The sequence below is a fragment of the Folsomia candida genome, unplaced genomic scaffold (genome assembly GCF_002217175.1).
Source record: "Folsomia candida strain VU population unplaced genomic scaffold, ASM221717v1 Fcan01_Sc001, whole genome shotgun sequence".
Classification (NCBI taxonomy): Eukaryota; Metazoa; Arthropoda; class Collembola; order Entomobryomorpha; family Isotomidae; genus Folsomia; species Folsomia candida.
Window position 1 is genome coordinate 4582099 of NW_019091193.1, and position 16200 is coordinate 4598298.

The 16200-nt window shown below is 38.8% G+C and overlaps 1 protein-coding gene and 1 long non-coding RNA gene across 2 annotated transcripts; one reads left to right on the forward strand and one right to left on the reverse strand.

The window, feature by feature from the left end:
• Nucleotides 1–299: 299 nt before the first annotated feature.
• LOC110862992 (solute carrier family 46 member 3) lies at nucleotides 300–2756 on the reverse strand. The gene is made up of 6 exons (XM_022112198.2): nucleotides 2407–2756; nucleotides 1638–2350; nucleotides 1454–1555; nucleotides 1226–1363; nucleotides 890–1130; nucleotides 300–733 (listed from the first exon to the last, which is right to left on the reverse strand). The coding sequence occupies exons 1-6, from the start codon at nucleotides 2616–2618 to the stop codon at nucleotides 493–495; spliced, it is 1647 nt and encodes a 548-aa protein (XP_021967890.1). The 5' UTR covers nucleotides 2619–2756; the 3' UTR covers nucleotides 300–492.
• Nucleotides 2757–5769: 3013 nt separating this feature from the next.
• LOC110842107 lies at nucleotides 5770–7233 on the forward strand. Its single transcript, XR_002547294.2, has 2 exons — nucleotides 5770–6722; nucleotides 6823–7233. It is a non-coding gene; the product is annotated as an uncharacterized LOC110842107 (long non-coding RNA).
• Nucleotides 7234–16200: the final 8967 nt, after the last annotated feature.

The following is a 16200-nucleotide window of genomic DNA, read 5'->3' on the forward strand; positions in this document are numbered from 1 at the left end:
ACGACCATATTCATACATTTTGTATATAGTGGGTCAATTATAGCAGATTATTTACAATAATAATATTACTGATACTTTGGACACCAATAAACAAGCTAAATTTGCACCAAATGCATTATTCTTTTTAGACATTATCAGCGAAGCCTTCAATCAAGATAAATCAGGATGCAGACATAATCCATTGAAAAACGTGAATATGCAAGTATCTAGATACGTATGTACGTATGTGCGACCAAAATTACCATCAAACTGGTGCTTATTTAACCACATAAATATATGATTTATAATTCTTTGCAATATTCGATTAATTCATTCATATGAAATTTATTTGTCAGTTATAAACACGTATAAAATATACATCGCCATATTTTTTCGTACTTCCACTAGATTAAAAATGAATACTTTCGTACTTCCACTAGAATATCGTGCCAAAATAGGTATATGGTCAAATTTACATACATAAATAAAATCTAATCTATTATTTTTGCCGTCTCATTTCTCCTCCTCGTCATCATTGTCATTTTTCACAGCGTTTTTTGCTTCAAAAACCCCCACCATGCAGTCCTTACTAGAATACATCTCCTGCGGCATTAATCTCACCAATTCATTATTGATCCGATCTTCTAAGGCACCCTTGTGCACGACGAGGGGCTTTCCGCTCGGACCAAGCTCACCGTCGAGAGCATGCTCCTCCTTCTTCGGAGACATGTTGCGTTTCGTGCAGATAAAATAACTAGAAAAAAATATTTAGAAAAAATTAGGCACTTTTGGTTGAGTTAGTGAGGTAGTACATATTTGTCGGGTAGCATAAATGTCGTTTACACATTTGTCGTTACATAAATGTCGGTTACATATTTGTCGTATTTACGATGTCGCATATCTTATTTACATAAATATGATCTCCGCCGGTATCGTGAGTGCGGCTGACAGCAAGAAGAATGCTCCTGCAAAGATGGTGACCGTGTTTTTGTACAGCATCGCATACGTGGGCACCATCCCGATTGGAATTAGACTTTCAAGCACGCCCAAAAGTGCGAACAGTTTCCCAATCTCGTCCGGAGCCACGGTTTTGGACAACATCGACCTCACGACGACACCAATCGTCCCGTTCATCAAGTCGGTGGCAGAAGCTGGGTAAAAAAACAAGGTTAAAAAAATGTTGATAGATATGTAGGATTAAGCTAATCAGGTATTAAATATCTGCCTCTGCTTATCTATCTCATACCCAAATACATGGCCAACGCCGTGGTTGCAAAAGCATACATCGTAGAACCACCAATTTGGCTAAAGCCTGCGACAAGTCCGACGATAGGGTCGGATATCTTCAACTTTCTACTGAGGATGAACATGGATAAGAATACACCTAGTGAGATGTCAAGTAATTAAGTATAAGAATAATCCGAACTGAGATAACCGTAAGATTAGATAAGGTCCTTATTGTATGCATATCTACCTGCCGCACTCATCAACCAATTGTACATTGAGAAGAACCCGTAATCACTCACGTTCCATTGCAACCTTTCTCTCACGAAGAGATAAAGCATCGAATACTCTCCTGCAAATTACTTACTGATTACATATGCTCAACTTTAAGAAACCGAAATTTATGTAAATGAAATTTAGCCCTATTTGCATACCCGATCCCGGCGCGGCATAACTCATGTGTGCCACAATCAACAACCAAAACCCGACGCGGTCCTTCCTCTTCTTCCACAAAATTGCGAACGCCTGCCACAACTTTGTCAACGGATTGTACCTAATCCACGCCGACCGTTTCTTCCTCTTCGTCACCTCGGAACCGTCGACGTCGTCGACTTCAGTATTTTTTGGCCTTACATTCTTCACCGTTAGCAATAGAATAACAAACCCAACTAATCCTAACCCCATCGCCAACATGAGACTGGTGGTTATCTTGACCCCAAATTTGTTGAGTCCACCCCCAATCGCATAGCCGATCGGCATCGCGGACCTCACCGACGCGCTGAGCACACCCGTTCTCAACGTCCTGCTCTTTTCACTCGTCGTGTCTGCAATGTAGCTGTACGCCGACATGCCGAACACGTGCCCACCCCCGGAAAGCGTGATGGGTCCCATGACCAATAATGTCAACGTCAACGCGTTGAGTTTGACCTTATCGAGGAGAAAATAGCAGAGGATCATCATCCCGGAGAAGGACAACATGCCCATGCAGGATATCAGGAGGGGAATTTTGCGCCCATTCGAGTCACTCCATGGTCCAATAAACAGCACGACGAGGACACTTATCGAGCCGAATAGGACGGACGTGATGGCCTGCAAGTCCGCGACGACTTTTTGGATTTCGCGTTCCTGAGTTTTGTATGAGGCATTGCTGTGAAAGAGAGGAGAAATTATTGATTGAAAAAAACTCGACCAACTTTTACTTACACTTTGGTAATGATTTCTTTGCAAGTGGCAGCCTCGTAGCCGAGGTCACCTCGACAGGCGGTTTCCATCAAGAGATTTTGAAACATTAGGTGGCTCATGATGATGGAACAGATAACGAGAAATCCGGCCGGTTCGACGGATAAGGTTTTAAAGACGGAGAGACAGCTTCCCTTTTTGGAGGAGGTGTCGCGTGAGGCGTCGTCCAGTCCCATCTTATCGAAGGTTGTGATATTTTTTGAGCAAATGGTTCTCCTAAAATTTTGAGGAGCATGTACGCGGCGTGGTCGTTGTTCGAAATTAATAAATTAAGTTGGTTCGTCCTGAACTACAAATGGGACGGAATGTGACTGATTGAGAATGATGTATCCAGTGTTTTATGGCTGATGGATTTACGGTTATCTCACTTATTACGGTTCAGAGAGTGAATTAAACAATGGCGTTAAGTCACTTTATCTGATAAGATGGATGAATCGATAGATAGATTTTTTTCAGCTTATTTCCATTATACAAACATACATACATAACCTCAAGGCAAAGCCATGTGATATTTAGGATAAGATTTGGTTGTAAATAATGCATTGTAAAAACATGGGATTTAAACAATGCTTCCTAACCGAGTTTAACGAAATGTTCAGTATATTATTTACACTCCATCCGTTAATCTGTTTAATTTCACTCATATTCAATGGGAAGGTTTAACCAATCTACTGAAGCTGTTTGCTTTAATCAATTTTTAGTAATAAATTATACAGGATCACGTTCGAAAGTACTTATCCTGAGCAGCGGCGTAGCCAAGGGGGGGGGCTAGGGGGGCTTGAGCCCCCCCAGAGGCCGAGGAAATAAAAATAAAAATTAAAAAATTGCAAAAAATTAAAAAAATTAATAAAAATAAAAAAGTAAGTTACGCATAAAGTTACTTATATGTTGCACATTATGGGAATTCGTTATTTCGTACCCTTTGTATTTTTTGTATCGAAAAATAAGTTGCGACAGCTAAGAGATTTTGTAAGCGTCGTTAAGCTGTACTAAAAATCACACTACTAACAATACGCATGGAAACCAGTTTGCTCTTAACTGATATCTGTTGACGTTAAAGGATGATTTTGATTTTTGATTTTTTTAAGCCCCAAATGGTTTTCTCCGACTTGAATCGGACGAATTTTAAATTATTGACGCAAAAAATGAAAATATCTGTAGCTTTGCATTTTCGTTGATGCACATATTTGTAGTCGAATTTTTAAGCAAAATCAGAATCATTCAAAATTCTATTACTATTTCAATTGTAAACTGATTTCAGAAATTAAAGACAATTAATAAGCAAAATTACATTTCAAAAACTTGTAAAGTTAAAAGTATGTTATGTTAAAAGTTTGATATTTTTTGCATTCTTCAAACATCCAAAGTAGCATACAAATTTCAAATTTTAAAAGTTTCTAGTAAAGTATTTTCTGTGTTTTTGATTAAATAATTCTGGCTGTTGATCGTAAAACGACTTGCCTGATCAGTATTTTTCGAAATTTTGACATAGAAACCATAGAAAATACTGATACGGCAAGTCGTTTTACGATAAACAGCCAGAATTGTAATTGGGTTAAAATTGGAAAAGTTACAGCGTGTTGAAAAATCCTGATTTTGGTTAAAAATTCGGGCAAACGGGAAACTACACGCATTCAAGAAAATGCAAAAAGATTATTTCTGAGCTCGAAATGTTTAAAATTTGTCCGGTCAAAATCGGAGAAAACCACTTCAAGTCTTCCATCATAAGCTCACGGTTTTTATGAAGCTTAATGTTTCGTTTTTGATTTGTATGCTATTTTACGATACTTATGATGCGAAGATAAATCTGGATACCGGGTTTGAATGTGAGGCGTGTGTATTTAATTCGTCGTTTAGTTTTTAATTTTTCATTCAAATGTCCCAGACTTTTTTAGTCAAAAAATATTGTAAACTTCGTCGCCAAGCTTCTTATTGGACATACGCAAAAGGTGTAAATTTAATCCAGTACCATTTTTCCCTGCAAACAAAATGTTTCTTATTCGAAACTGCAGATATTACAAAACTCATTTTTTTATTTAACTATACTATTATTTATTTTACTCGTTTTTTCAAAAAAGGTCACGGATGCGCACGCATGAAATTTTCACTTTTTATCTCCCTTCTTTGGGACTTTATCTGCGATTTATCTCCGTTTTTTAAGTTTAGGGACCTCTTTTGTGAGACTGCTGCGTAGTCGGATTTTTGCGATACTTTCTGTGATATTTTTTTCACACACATACTCTGCGAATTTTTTAGAAAAATTTTCCATGGAAACAATTTCCCAATAAAAAATCACCTTTTTCATAGCATTGACGTAAATGGAACGCGGATGTCAATATTTTGTGGGGGCACATGATTTTTTTCGATTAAGTTGTAAGTTGTGCGACTATACAATGCAGATTATTGGTTTTCACGACAATGGGCTACCTTGATATGATTTTCATTTAACCCAATTTAACCCATTCTACGTTGTTATACTCCCTTGCATAATTTGGACAAGAACTATAAGTTATCTCATGAAATTTGAGAAGAGTCAGTCTTTGTCTGGTATGTGAGACTGTGAGATTATTTTGGTTTAGAGGTGAGACAATGGCTCAGTTGAACCGAGCTGGCTCGTGCTCGGCTCGGTTCAACTGAGCTTGCCAAGATTTTTTTGAGTCGCGCTTTTTCGAGTTTTTCCTGAGTCGAGCTTTTTGCGAACCGTGATTGGGCGAGCCGGGCTTTTGAAAACCGCTGCTCAACTCATCTCTATTTTGAATTGTTCAGGTCATTTTACATCCTTGGAAAAATTGTTCTTCCCGCATTGCTACGAACTTTTTCCAGCGCATCCGAAATAAGCATTATAATAATTTTTAAGAATTTACTTAATTACTTAATTTACTTAATTAGAATTTACTGCTTCTATTTAAGACCTGCATCTCAAAGCTACAATGCTATTAATCAGCATTTATCTTCATTCCACCTATGGTAAAACTTCAACGAAAAACATGGACGGGATCAATAGTTATAGCTGATTTTTCCTCGAGGGAGGGCCAACAAATGAATGTTGCCGGAATAAATTTACAACTTTTATAGTGTTCCTTAATCTCTTGAGTCCAAAGTTTGGACCAATTATTCCGATCATGCGCTAAGCTCTTTGTTGATGATTTTTAGCAAATTTTTCTCAAGTTTGGTATTTTAGTTTGATATTTAAGTAATCCTTAAAATTTTATTATTAAGCCTTCCATGTTGCCCGTCTTTTGTCGTGCAATTTATCTTTGAATGGACAATAAGCTATCTAAGAAATACAAGGTTGATTTTTAAACTGGTCACTACCACTTGAGGTGTCACGCTTTGCGCTAAAGCCACTTGGTACCACCAAACTTTAACCAGAATTTACACACCCACGTTAATGTGTGATCTAATTTTTTGTCATCCAAAAAGCCACTGGGATCAATTAGGCACACACAGTTTACTAGAGATATAATAAATGTTTGAGGCGTTATTAGGTCAAGCATTGAATATGGCGTGCTATAGTTAATGGTTTTTGACGCTTAAAGTTAAGAAATTTGTAACAATGTATCTATACCCTGCGTTAAGACAGTGTGAATGAGTGAACGTAGAAATTTAAAGCCTAGAAAGGGTAATTTAACAAATTTTTGGCTGGGCCCCCCCAACACCCAGTCCTGGCTACGCCGCTGATCCTGAGCACGACCAGTCCTATCTTACATACGAGAAAACGCCTCATAAAGTTGCACTTTCAAAATATACTCCACGTTTCTCCTCTTCGGGCGCAAGTACCTCCACCAAACCTAAGCATTGGCAGATAGTGTCTTTTGAAAATTTGTGATCGATTGTCACACGTTTGGTCACAATTCGGAGAGCATACATACGCTGGGAAACCTCCATTATATATTGTCTAATTCGTCGTCGTTACCACAAATTCATCACTTTTCATACCTGCAAGGCTAATCTTATTCAGCATGCATATTCCCTTCATTTTAGTATTTGTGGGAACCCTGGAACAAGATTTTTCAGAGTATTTAAGTGTGGTTGGTAACTTTGCATTGTTGCGTTTACTTGTGTAGCAGTAGTCCCCTCGCAACAATAAATGCAATGCATGAGATGACTTACATATGTATGTATGCATGCATATACATATGTAAAAAAAAACTTGTTTTTAACTCGCTACAGCTGTGTACCATTGTTTAAAAGTAGCGTATTGAACGCTAGTTTACACAAATTCGTTAAATAAGTACTTTGTCTGTGGAATAATATTTTTTTACTGCGCTATTTATTTGGTAATTTATCTTTATATGTACTTATGTAGAAAACATGTGTATAGTTTGCATTTCAGTAATCATTTATTATACTAAATTATTTCTACTGAAAAATTAACAGATTTATCCATGAAAATGGACCCATCACCCGAGGGTTGCACAACTTCCACCCCCACCACGACGCAGTTGAATATAAGCGAAAGTCCGGAAGCGAGATGGAACACGCGTTTGCGAATATTCTCCATCATACTTTTTATCACGAATACAACGTTATTTTTTATTTACCTCTTTTTCGTAAAAAATGAGTCTATTTTGACTTCATTGGGGATCGCGCTGGGCGTCGCGCTAATTGGATTGATAATTGGAGGGCTTTTTTTGGGTTGTAGCTACATTTATAAGCAAAGAAACTAATATTTATGAAATTAATAATTCTACCAAACCAAGGAAACCATCTCATTGGCAGCTTGTATATTATTTTGTATGTTGATCTATAATAAGGAAATAAAGGTGTACAGTTTGCAATCCTGATAAACGGCTAATTTTACTGTTTTTCATACAATTTGATTTATTATCTCATTCAAAACTGGTTCAAATTCAAGTCAATCCAAACGTCCTAACTTTGTAAATTTGGATTGAAGAAAACCAAACAATTCTGAATTTCATGCAATATGTATCAACAAAGATGCAACAGATATCTGATTGATTCAAGTCAAGTTCCTTCAGGGCCTGGATGCGGAGGACTCTCTCTGTGGTTAGATTAGCATGTTAATACACATGATAAGTTTTATGCATTTTTTCTAGGCTGATGCAGAAATAAATTTTTTATTGGAATATTTCAATAAAAAAATTATATATAAATTACAAATTATACCAGTTCAATTTTTAAAAAAATATTCTAAAATGAGAGTCTATTTTATGGTGCAACTATACTTGTGATCATAATTTCCATCGACATCGCTTCTGTTCAATAGTAAACGCATATCTAATTATTATTTTTTCACCACTAATTGTATTGTCTGAGACTGTATGTAAGATTCTTATTTAACTTTGAGTAAAGTTTTGTCGCAAACGTTAGCAGGATTTATTTAAATATTCTGAAATTTCACAAATATACATGGAAATATCACATACATGTAAGTTCAATTTGAAAATTCTTGGCGACACAACTACATAATATTTTTCCATTTTTTAAAGAAATTTTCCATCAACATTAAAGTGATGTTGTGGGCACAAAGAATCTGCACTTCTCTTCTGGATTATATCGTGATCCTACCGGACAGTTAAACGCTTTTGCAAACTCGTCATTGTTGCTGAAAGTACCAAGGACTCGGATAGAGCTAGGACTGTGAGGGTCTTTTTCTACCTGTTCCTTCAAAAGGAGCACCTCCGTCTTGTCGTCTACGAAAGATCGGCATCTTTCCTGTATGGAAACAAAGATCGCAAATGTATATATTTACATCTGTAGATAATGAATTTGCACAATTTTTGCACAATGTGCAATTTTTTATAACTGACTACACTTTAAATATACCTGAGCACTTGCTATGAAGAATATTTGCTGCCAAGTAAATTTTTCCAGTCCGGGCGGTATTCGTGGTACGGACGACCCCATATTTTCTACGAACGAATCAAATGCAACCTGAACACCAATAATGTCCGCGACGTTCTCTTTCAAAGTGAGAGTCCCGTTGACGACGAGGGTGGTGTTCTCATACCCCGGAGGAAGGGGGACGTGAAATACATCATACTGCGCTTCAACGCATGCACATTTTTCTGCAAAGTTGTCTCTGGTACGGTCGTTTACAACAGATTTTCTAAGTTCAATAAATCCTCCTTCCCCAACTGCAAAATTGAATTAAGATTTCACAAATTGGCAAAAATTCCTGATGAATGATTCTAACTCAAAAAATAACCTTTCACTCTTATTCCGTTAATGTATGGATGTAAAGAATGTGCCAATTCGTGCCCATATGAACTCCCCAACTTTGAGAATTTCAACAAATCCGGAAACTCATGATCAAATATTGGCGTTCGGATGATCCCCGCAGGAATAAAGATGTCATTCAAAAGACTATTGTAAAATGCAGTAGCTTGGGACGTAGACTCGTCGAATTGTCGTTCTAGTTCCAATTCAATGTTAAACTTCCGCTCAGCTCTCATAAGCAGGAGCTGCTTCAAGTTGTTCAAAAACAGGAAAGGGTATTCAGAAATTGATACATTCTCATATCTGGCATCCATCGCAGTTTCGTTCATAATGTGACCAAGGAGTCCAACGATCGTACTCAAATTGCCGATACTTTCACTAATATTCAACTTGGAATTGACACCGTCAATCCAATCTGTCGAGTCAACCATCCTTGATTTAAAGGTCGTCAAAATTTTGCTCGTCAAATTTGTCACACTTACATCTTGATCTATATCGTAATGGTGTAGGGTAAAAAGCTTGGCCACAATTTCCGGGAAGAGTTCACGCGTAAGAGTGGTGCACACTTGGGGGTGGGATCGTTCTGGTCCAACCAAGAATGTAAGGTGTTTTTTGCCGTCATTATCAAGTGGGAATTGAGGTTCAAGTAAGTCTTTTAACATCCAAGCCCAGGTCTTGATATCTGCACTATTGGCAATTCTGTGTAATGATTCAGACCCTGGGCGAGTGGATGTACTAGAAGAATTACTCTTCACTGTGGACATCAATATGTCCATGATCAGCATGAGAAGTGGGTTGTTGTTGCACGAAGAGTAGAATCGTTTCGCTTTTCCTTCGGCACCATAACGGGTCCGGATGCCTTCTGTAAAAATATGACAATAATACATATGTAGATATGTATAACTTCATGTACTTGTTCATTTACTTTCTCGGAATATGTATGCAAAATGATTTCATGGAAAGAACAATAATAAAATAGAAATTATACTTCATTTACTATTTAATACTAATATTTTTATGTAACATGTTATTAAACTTGCAGTGAGCACTGCTCACTGAGCAGTGCTTCCACCGCTCGTGGGAGTGATTCTATAAGTATTTACCTAGATACATATGTATCCACTTACCAATCAATTTCGTAACCAATTTTGTATTTTCTTTGTCAATCTCGTTCAAAACGGTGGTTGAATTTTCTTTCCCCTTTTTCAATTTGGCAGGATGTTCTACGATCCACCCACGACAAGAATACTAGAATGAATATAATATGTCGCATGTACATAAGCAATCGGTTATATTTGTACATGGTTTTGAGCGATTTAAAAAAATTAAATCGCACCTGGTAAAAGTCATTGCATGGGTCGAATTTTTCATCCATGGAGGATTTCAACCATGCTACAGCTTTACAAGTAGAAGTTTGGCAAGAACTATGCTCGTCCTCCTTTTAACAAAGCTTATAAATTTGAGCGACCTTAACAATTTGCGATTTATGTACATATATGTGTATAAATATGTCGTTCTTCAGGGGCTTTGGAACGGCGGAGACACTATTCGTTTTTTTTGCAATGATGTATCTACATATTAGACATCCTAAGTATTAACATACATAAATATATTTTACTATGATTGTCTCCATCATTCCGCAGCCCATGTCGTCATTTGCCACGATTACCTTCGGGATTTCAGTTATCAAAGTACTTGGCGGCGGTCTGGTCGTTGTGGGATTCGTACCGCTGGTAGACGTCACAGGCTGTCTCGTCGTGCTGGTCGTATTAATTGTAAGTGTGGTCATAGTTATTTGCTCCGTTGTTGTGAGTGAAGAGTTTGAAGTGTAATTCAAAATCTGAAGCGTATGATTATCGATAGGAGTAGATGAAGACAAATTGGGTTGGGTCGTATTAGTTTCGTTTCCTCCCTTTAAAAGCAGTACTAAAAGCGTACCTAAAATTCCCACTCCCATGATGATATTTAAGGACTTAGTAGACTAGCTAAACCAATTTGAGATCCAGTAATATTAATCAATGTCAAAAAATGAACTGAGGGTAGGCACAGGCAATCATTACGATTTTGTAGTAAAGTGGATCTGATTCAGTCAAAGGAAGATTTTACTGGGTAATCTTGATGATTAGCTCGAATAAAAAAACGTTGTATGACAAATATTTCATTAAGTTCGGATACCTATGTGTTCTAACCAGAAATATATTATTAAATAGTCTTGTACATATGTATAGTTATGCATGTCATTGGCTTGCAGTAAAATCGTAGTTCTTCATATACATAATTTTTCACTTGAAAACATGTCAATTTTCAATGAATTTCGTGAATATTTTCATGAATATTTTGACTACGACGAATTTACTCATTGTGGTGGCCACTGGTAGCATCAGTGTATTTACATATGTATCTAATCATCGCCAGTTATATTTTGGCAGTGGTGCATATCATTGGTCATGGCATGGATGAAATGAATAAACTGATGAAATATAACATGTACAATTCTTTGATGAATTTATTTTTATGCAATTGAACTAGTGAGATGTGCGTGTCAATCTTGAAGATGCTGGATAAATACTGATGTGTTGACTTATTCCTAGCTTTTTCACTCCATGTATTCTATGTATTCTGAGAATCCTGAGGGTGAATTAATTATTAAGGGGTGAAAGCCCTTTATAAGATCGTTATGTCCGTCTGTCTGTCCGTCCGTCCGTCCGTCTGTCTGTCCGTAGCTCCGATAACTTTTGAACGAAAAGACATAGACACTTGAAATTTTGAACGTAAACTCCTAACGTCAATGGACAGGACGAGTTCGAAGATGGACACTGACATCGTCACCTGTGACGACGACGTCGTCACAGTGACGAAAAGTGACGAAAAAGTGTCACGTGTCAGTTTTGACATGTGACACATCATTTTTAACTATTTTTCAATGAGGAATTCGAAAATTCATGTCATTTTGCGGTTGGACGTCACCTGTGACGATGACGTCGTCACAGTGACGAAAAGTGACGAAAAAGTGTCACTTGTCAGTTTTGACATGTGACACATCATTTTTAACTATTTTTCAATGAGGAATTCGAAAATTCATGTCATTTTGTGTTTGGACGTCACCTGTGACGATGACATCGTCATAGTGACGAAAAGTGACGAAAAAGTGTCACTTGTCAGTTTTGACATGTGACACATCATTTTTAACTATTTTTCAATGAGGAATTCGAAAATTCATGTCATTTTGTGTTTGGACGTCACCTGTGACGATGACATCGTCACGGTGACGAAAAGTGACGAAAAAGTGTCACTTGTCAGTTTTGACATGTGACACGTCATTTTTAACTATTTTTCAATGTCAAATTCAATGGTGACCTCCATTTTGACCTCAGAGGTCATGTAAAGGTCATAGGACATATCTATTTCAATTTCAACTGAAATTTAACCCCGAATTCATTGGTGACCTCCATTTTGACCTCAGAGGTCATATAAAGGTCACATAAGGGTTATCAACTGTTAAATTTGGCACAAATAAGACACAAAAGTCGAAAACACGTCAGAAGTGTTAATCTCAAACAAATTTTCGAACAATTTGATATTCACATTGACGTATGACACTCCTTTCACCCCTTGGTTACATGCGTTGTAAAGGTTTATTTGAAATTGAACTAAAAATAGGCAAATTATTCTACATTTTCATTATAGAAAAACATTGGTTTAATTCGTCAAGCATTTAGTTAACGTATCTGTCTATTTACCAGTACATAAATATTTCATCAACTATTGTTTATTATTCATTAAGAGTATGAATTGTATCGCAGAGTATAGTACTTATTGTTACATCTTATATTTTTTTAAAAAAAGCTAAACGACCAGCGTCTTACAAAAACGTCCCTATCTGAAATTTAAAAAAACCTTAACCTACTCCGTCGTCTTATAGTAAAAATATCTCATCCAGCTCTCGTCCGGCTGGAAGAGATCCCAAAATTGCAGCAACATTTCCACGCTGCACTGCAATACTCATCCTCTGTAAAAGAAACGCTGTTGCCCTCTTCTCCTCTGTGACGATCGTGATCCTTGATCCGATTTCCTTAATAAGGGACAGACCCTCCTTGCCCCACACTCCAATCGTTTCAATGGCTACAGGTACAAAAAGGAATCTGTCCTGCAGAAATTCATATTTCTTATTTTTGGCGTCCTCCGCCTTCTCGGCTGCCGCACCAGGATGAATGCAGGTTTGAGGGAGGTAGGATGGTGCGAAGGTGTCCGAACATGTGAAATCCCATACCATGGGTCTCCCTCTCGCCCAAGGGATTAGTGTTAGGCCGTCAGGGCGCTTCCCGTCTTGTCGAGAGCAACCTGGTGGCTCTTTGATGGCTGGGGCTCCGGCAGATCGGAGCGCTCTCCAAATCACGTCATTGGCAGCGGTGTGTCGCGAATAACGACCTGCACTCCTCTTGCACTTTAAGCCATGATAGCCCTTTGATGTGACCTCCGCTCCACATGGACATTTGTGAGGATGGCAGACGTCACAACCAAGACGAAGGGCACAAGCGACACGGAAAGTCTCATTTGGGAGTAGCGTCCCAAGTTGTGGCGAAGGGATGGCATTTAGCCACGCCCCCACATGCGGTTGTCCAATAGCAAGGAGGCGGGCTTTATCCTCCGGTGTTGGTGCACCATTTTTGAGGTGATGGTTGGCGGCTTCCTGTTGAGGCTTCTCCCATGTGGCCTGAATGCCCCTGAGCGGGGGGAGTTCCGCCGGTCCCATGGGGTTCCACCTCTGTTCTCCTTCCTGCTGTGCGGTGTCGGTGCCATGTAGGTATGGCGGAAGTAGGCGCTCAACGAGGGGCAGGGCGCTGTAAGCGGACGCTAAGAAGCACGGAATCGCCACGTCTACAGCATGCCTGACCTCCAGGCCACCTTCACTGACCGGAAGGGAGGACTGAAGCCATGATTGCGGGGAAAGGGAACAGTTGAGAATCCCCTCCATCGACATCTTTAGTTTGGAGTCATAGAGGGCGAGGGCGTCAAATCTTCGCCAAGTGGGGGCACAGCGAAGAAAATATATCAAGCGGGGCGTCGATATGGAGGCCCGAAGCAGGAAAAAAGCAGAGTGGGAGGAGAGCTCGAGAAGTCGGGCCCCAAGTGTAGCTAATTGTTCGGTTTTCGCCCCCAATACAGCCTCGATCGACTCGTCGGTGAGAGGAGCACCCAGGAGTACGGCGGCTTCGGGGGCTGTATTCCCGGTGCTGCCCGACGAAAACGCTCCAAAATTTCAAGGCGGGAATGTTCGTCCGCCCCTAGCACGCCCACTTCACACTTGGCGGTGTTCAGGCGAAGACCAACTTCCTCCAGTACCAGTACATATGTATGTATGTACATAAATATGTACATACATATGTATGTATATATATATTTATACACCGTATAGTTCTATATGAACAGCCCTTATAAATACATATATATGTACATACATTCATGTACCAACATTTAAGTGTATGTACATAAGTGCATTGCCATTTCACTGACTGCTACAAACAAAATGAGAAAATTGTGGTAGAATTTATATGTATTTACATTCTTATAAGCATGCACGTATTTACTGATATTTATGTATTTTTGTATGATACAAATTGTATCGGTGTGTAATTGGATTCCTATATACCTATTCTTACAATGCAATTTCTTACAAGTACTATTTTTGAGCTAGCGTACTGGAAATTGTGGTATGTATGTGGAATTATTTTTAGCAAAACGAAAATATTTAGGATTATACTAAAATTGTACAGGATATGTACTGTGCGGGTGGAGCTTAGCTCGTGAAAACCCAGTATTGCGCCTCAGCTCTCTCCTGTTAAGTGAGGCGCAACACTGGGCTTTTCACGAGCTAAGCTCCACCCGCACAGTACATATCTTGTTCGATTTTAGTATAGTAGATTTTTTAACATGTGTATGAAGTGAGTGCTATGTACGAGTTAATGAAAGGATTAGAAAGCATCCTCTCAGACAAGTTTCCCAGAAATGACCAGGCTATTTCTGATGCGGTGGTTAAAAACACCTTAAAAACGAATTTCTATTTGTATTCCGGTGCTGCATTTACATAGGTAGTTTAGTTTTTCACTTCTCGTCTAGTTGTTTGGAAGGATAACATCAAAAAACTTTCTTAGGGTGCGTGCTTCACGATTTGCTTCTTACGTTAAGTTTTGATTTTGGACGTGTCAATATTTGGTGCCAGGTTCGATTTATCTACGATAAGCAGGTATTTATCTTTGAGTCCGAATTATTATTATTATTTTGATTCTAAAACTACCAATTTGAGTTATTGATTGAGGCATTAATTTGAAACTTAACTCTAAAAATGTTTAGGTTAACGGTGTCACGATTTAAATTGCAGACTGTCCATTTATGTACTCACGATAATATAGAATTGAAAGTCTTCCTTTTAAAGTATTTCAGATAATCCAGCAACGACATGACGCGCAAGGCATCTGGACGGGGTCATATGATAAATCAGCTTGAAAATCCATTGGTAATTTTAGTTCTACATATCGTATAATTTTGCATCACACTAGTAAATTATTGACTAATTTGTTCTATTTTTCTACCTCAGATTATTGAAAATATCACAAAATTCCTGCCAACCAGCGACCTCATCTCTTGCACCTTTGTAAACTCCACATGGGAAGAAGAATCTCGAAATCGTCTCCTATCCCGTCAACCAGTCCTCCTTACGCCCGATAACCTCGATAATTACATGACCACCATGTCTTCCCAATCATATTGTCACAAAAACGTGCAACTCTCCTTCGCAACCCCGAAAAAACAACAGCCTCCCAACTTATACGACGCCTTTGCTCTTTTAGCATCAAAATACTCCAAATCTATCACCACCCTTTGCGTCGACTGGCTCATCAACACCGATATTTCGGTTCATCACGAATTTTTTAAAATTTTGAAAACGTTCACCAATCTCAAGGCGTTACAGATTCGTCCCTACGTAATCTATTGGCAAGAGAATACGCACTTCTTCAACCCAAAATGGTTCGAAGAAGTTATTCCTCCGAGTTTTTACTTGCCCAAAGTGACCAATCTGTTAGTAAATGTAAATCCGAGTAAGACTGCGACGTACGGTTTGTTGGAGGTGGAACAACCTGCCGGGACCCTCCTGCCAACAATTATCGCTCGTTTCCCACGCTTAACCAGTCTCGGTTTCGAGAATCTCTGCGCGAACGAACCCGATACGGAGGAATGGTGCCAAATATTTCGAGCCACACCCCTCACAAGTTTGTCCATCCAGAACACTACGGCACACGTGTTTGCCAACTACGTAAATCTCGGAATGCCCCCAGCCTCTAGCGTTACCAGGCTTGAGCTCAACACCTGTTCTCGGTATGACGTGGTTGCAGAAATATTAACCAAATTGGCTCCCACTTTGACCTATCTGCACTTCTTTGGCGTCGGTACGTGTAAACCTGATCGAGTTCAAGAGATAAGCATGCCAGCCTTGCCAAAATTGAGGGTCTTGAAGGTAACAAGAGCCCCATATTCGCCAGGGTTTTTTGTCTTGCCAAAATGGAAGTATGAACTGGA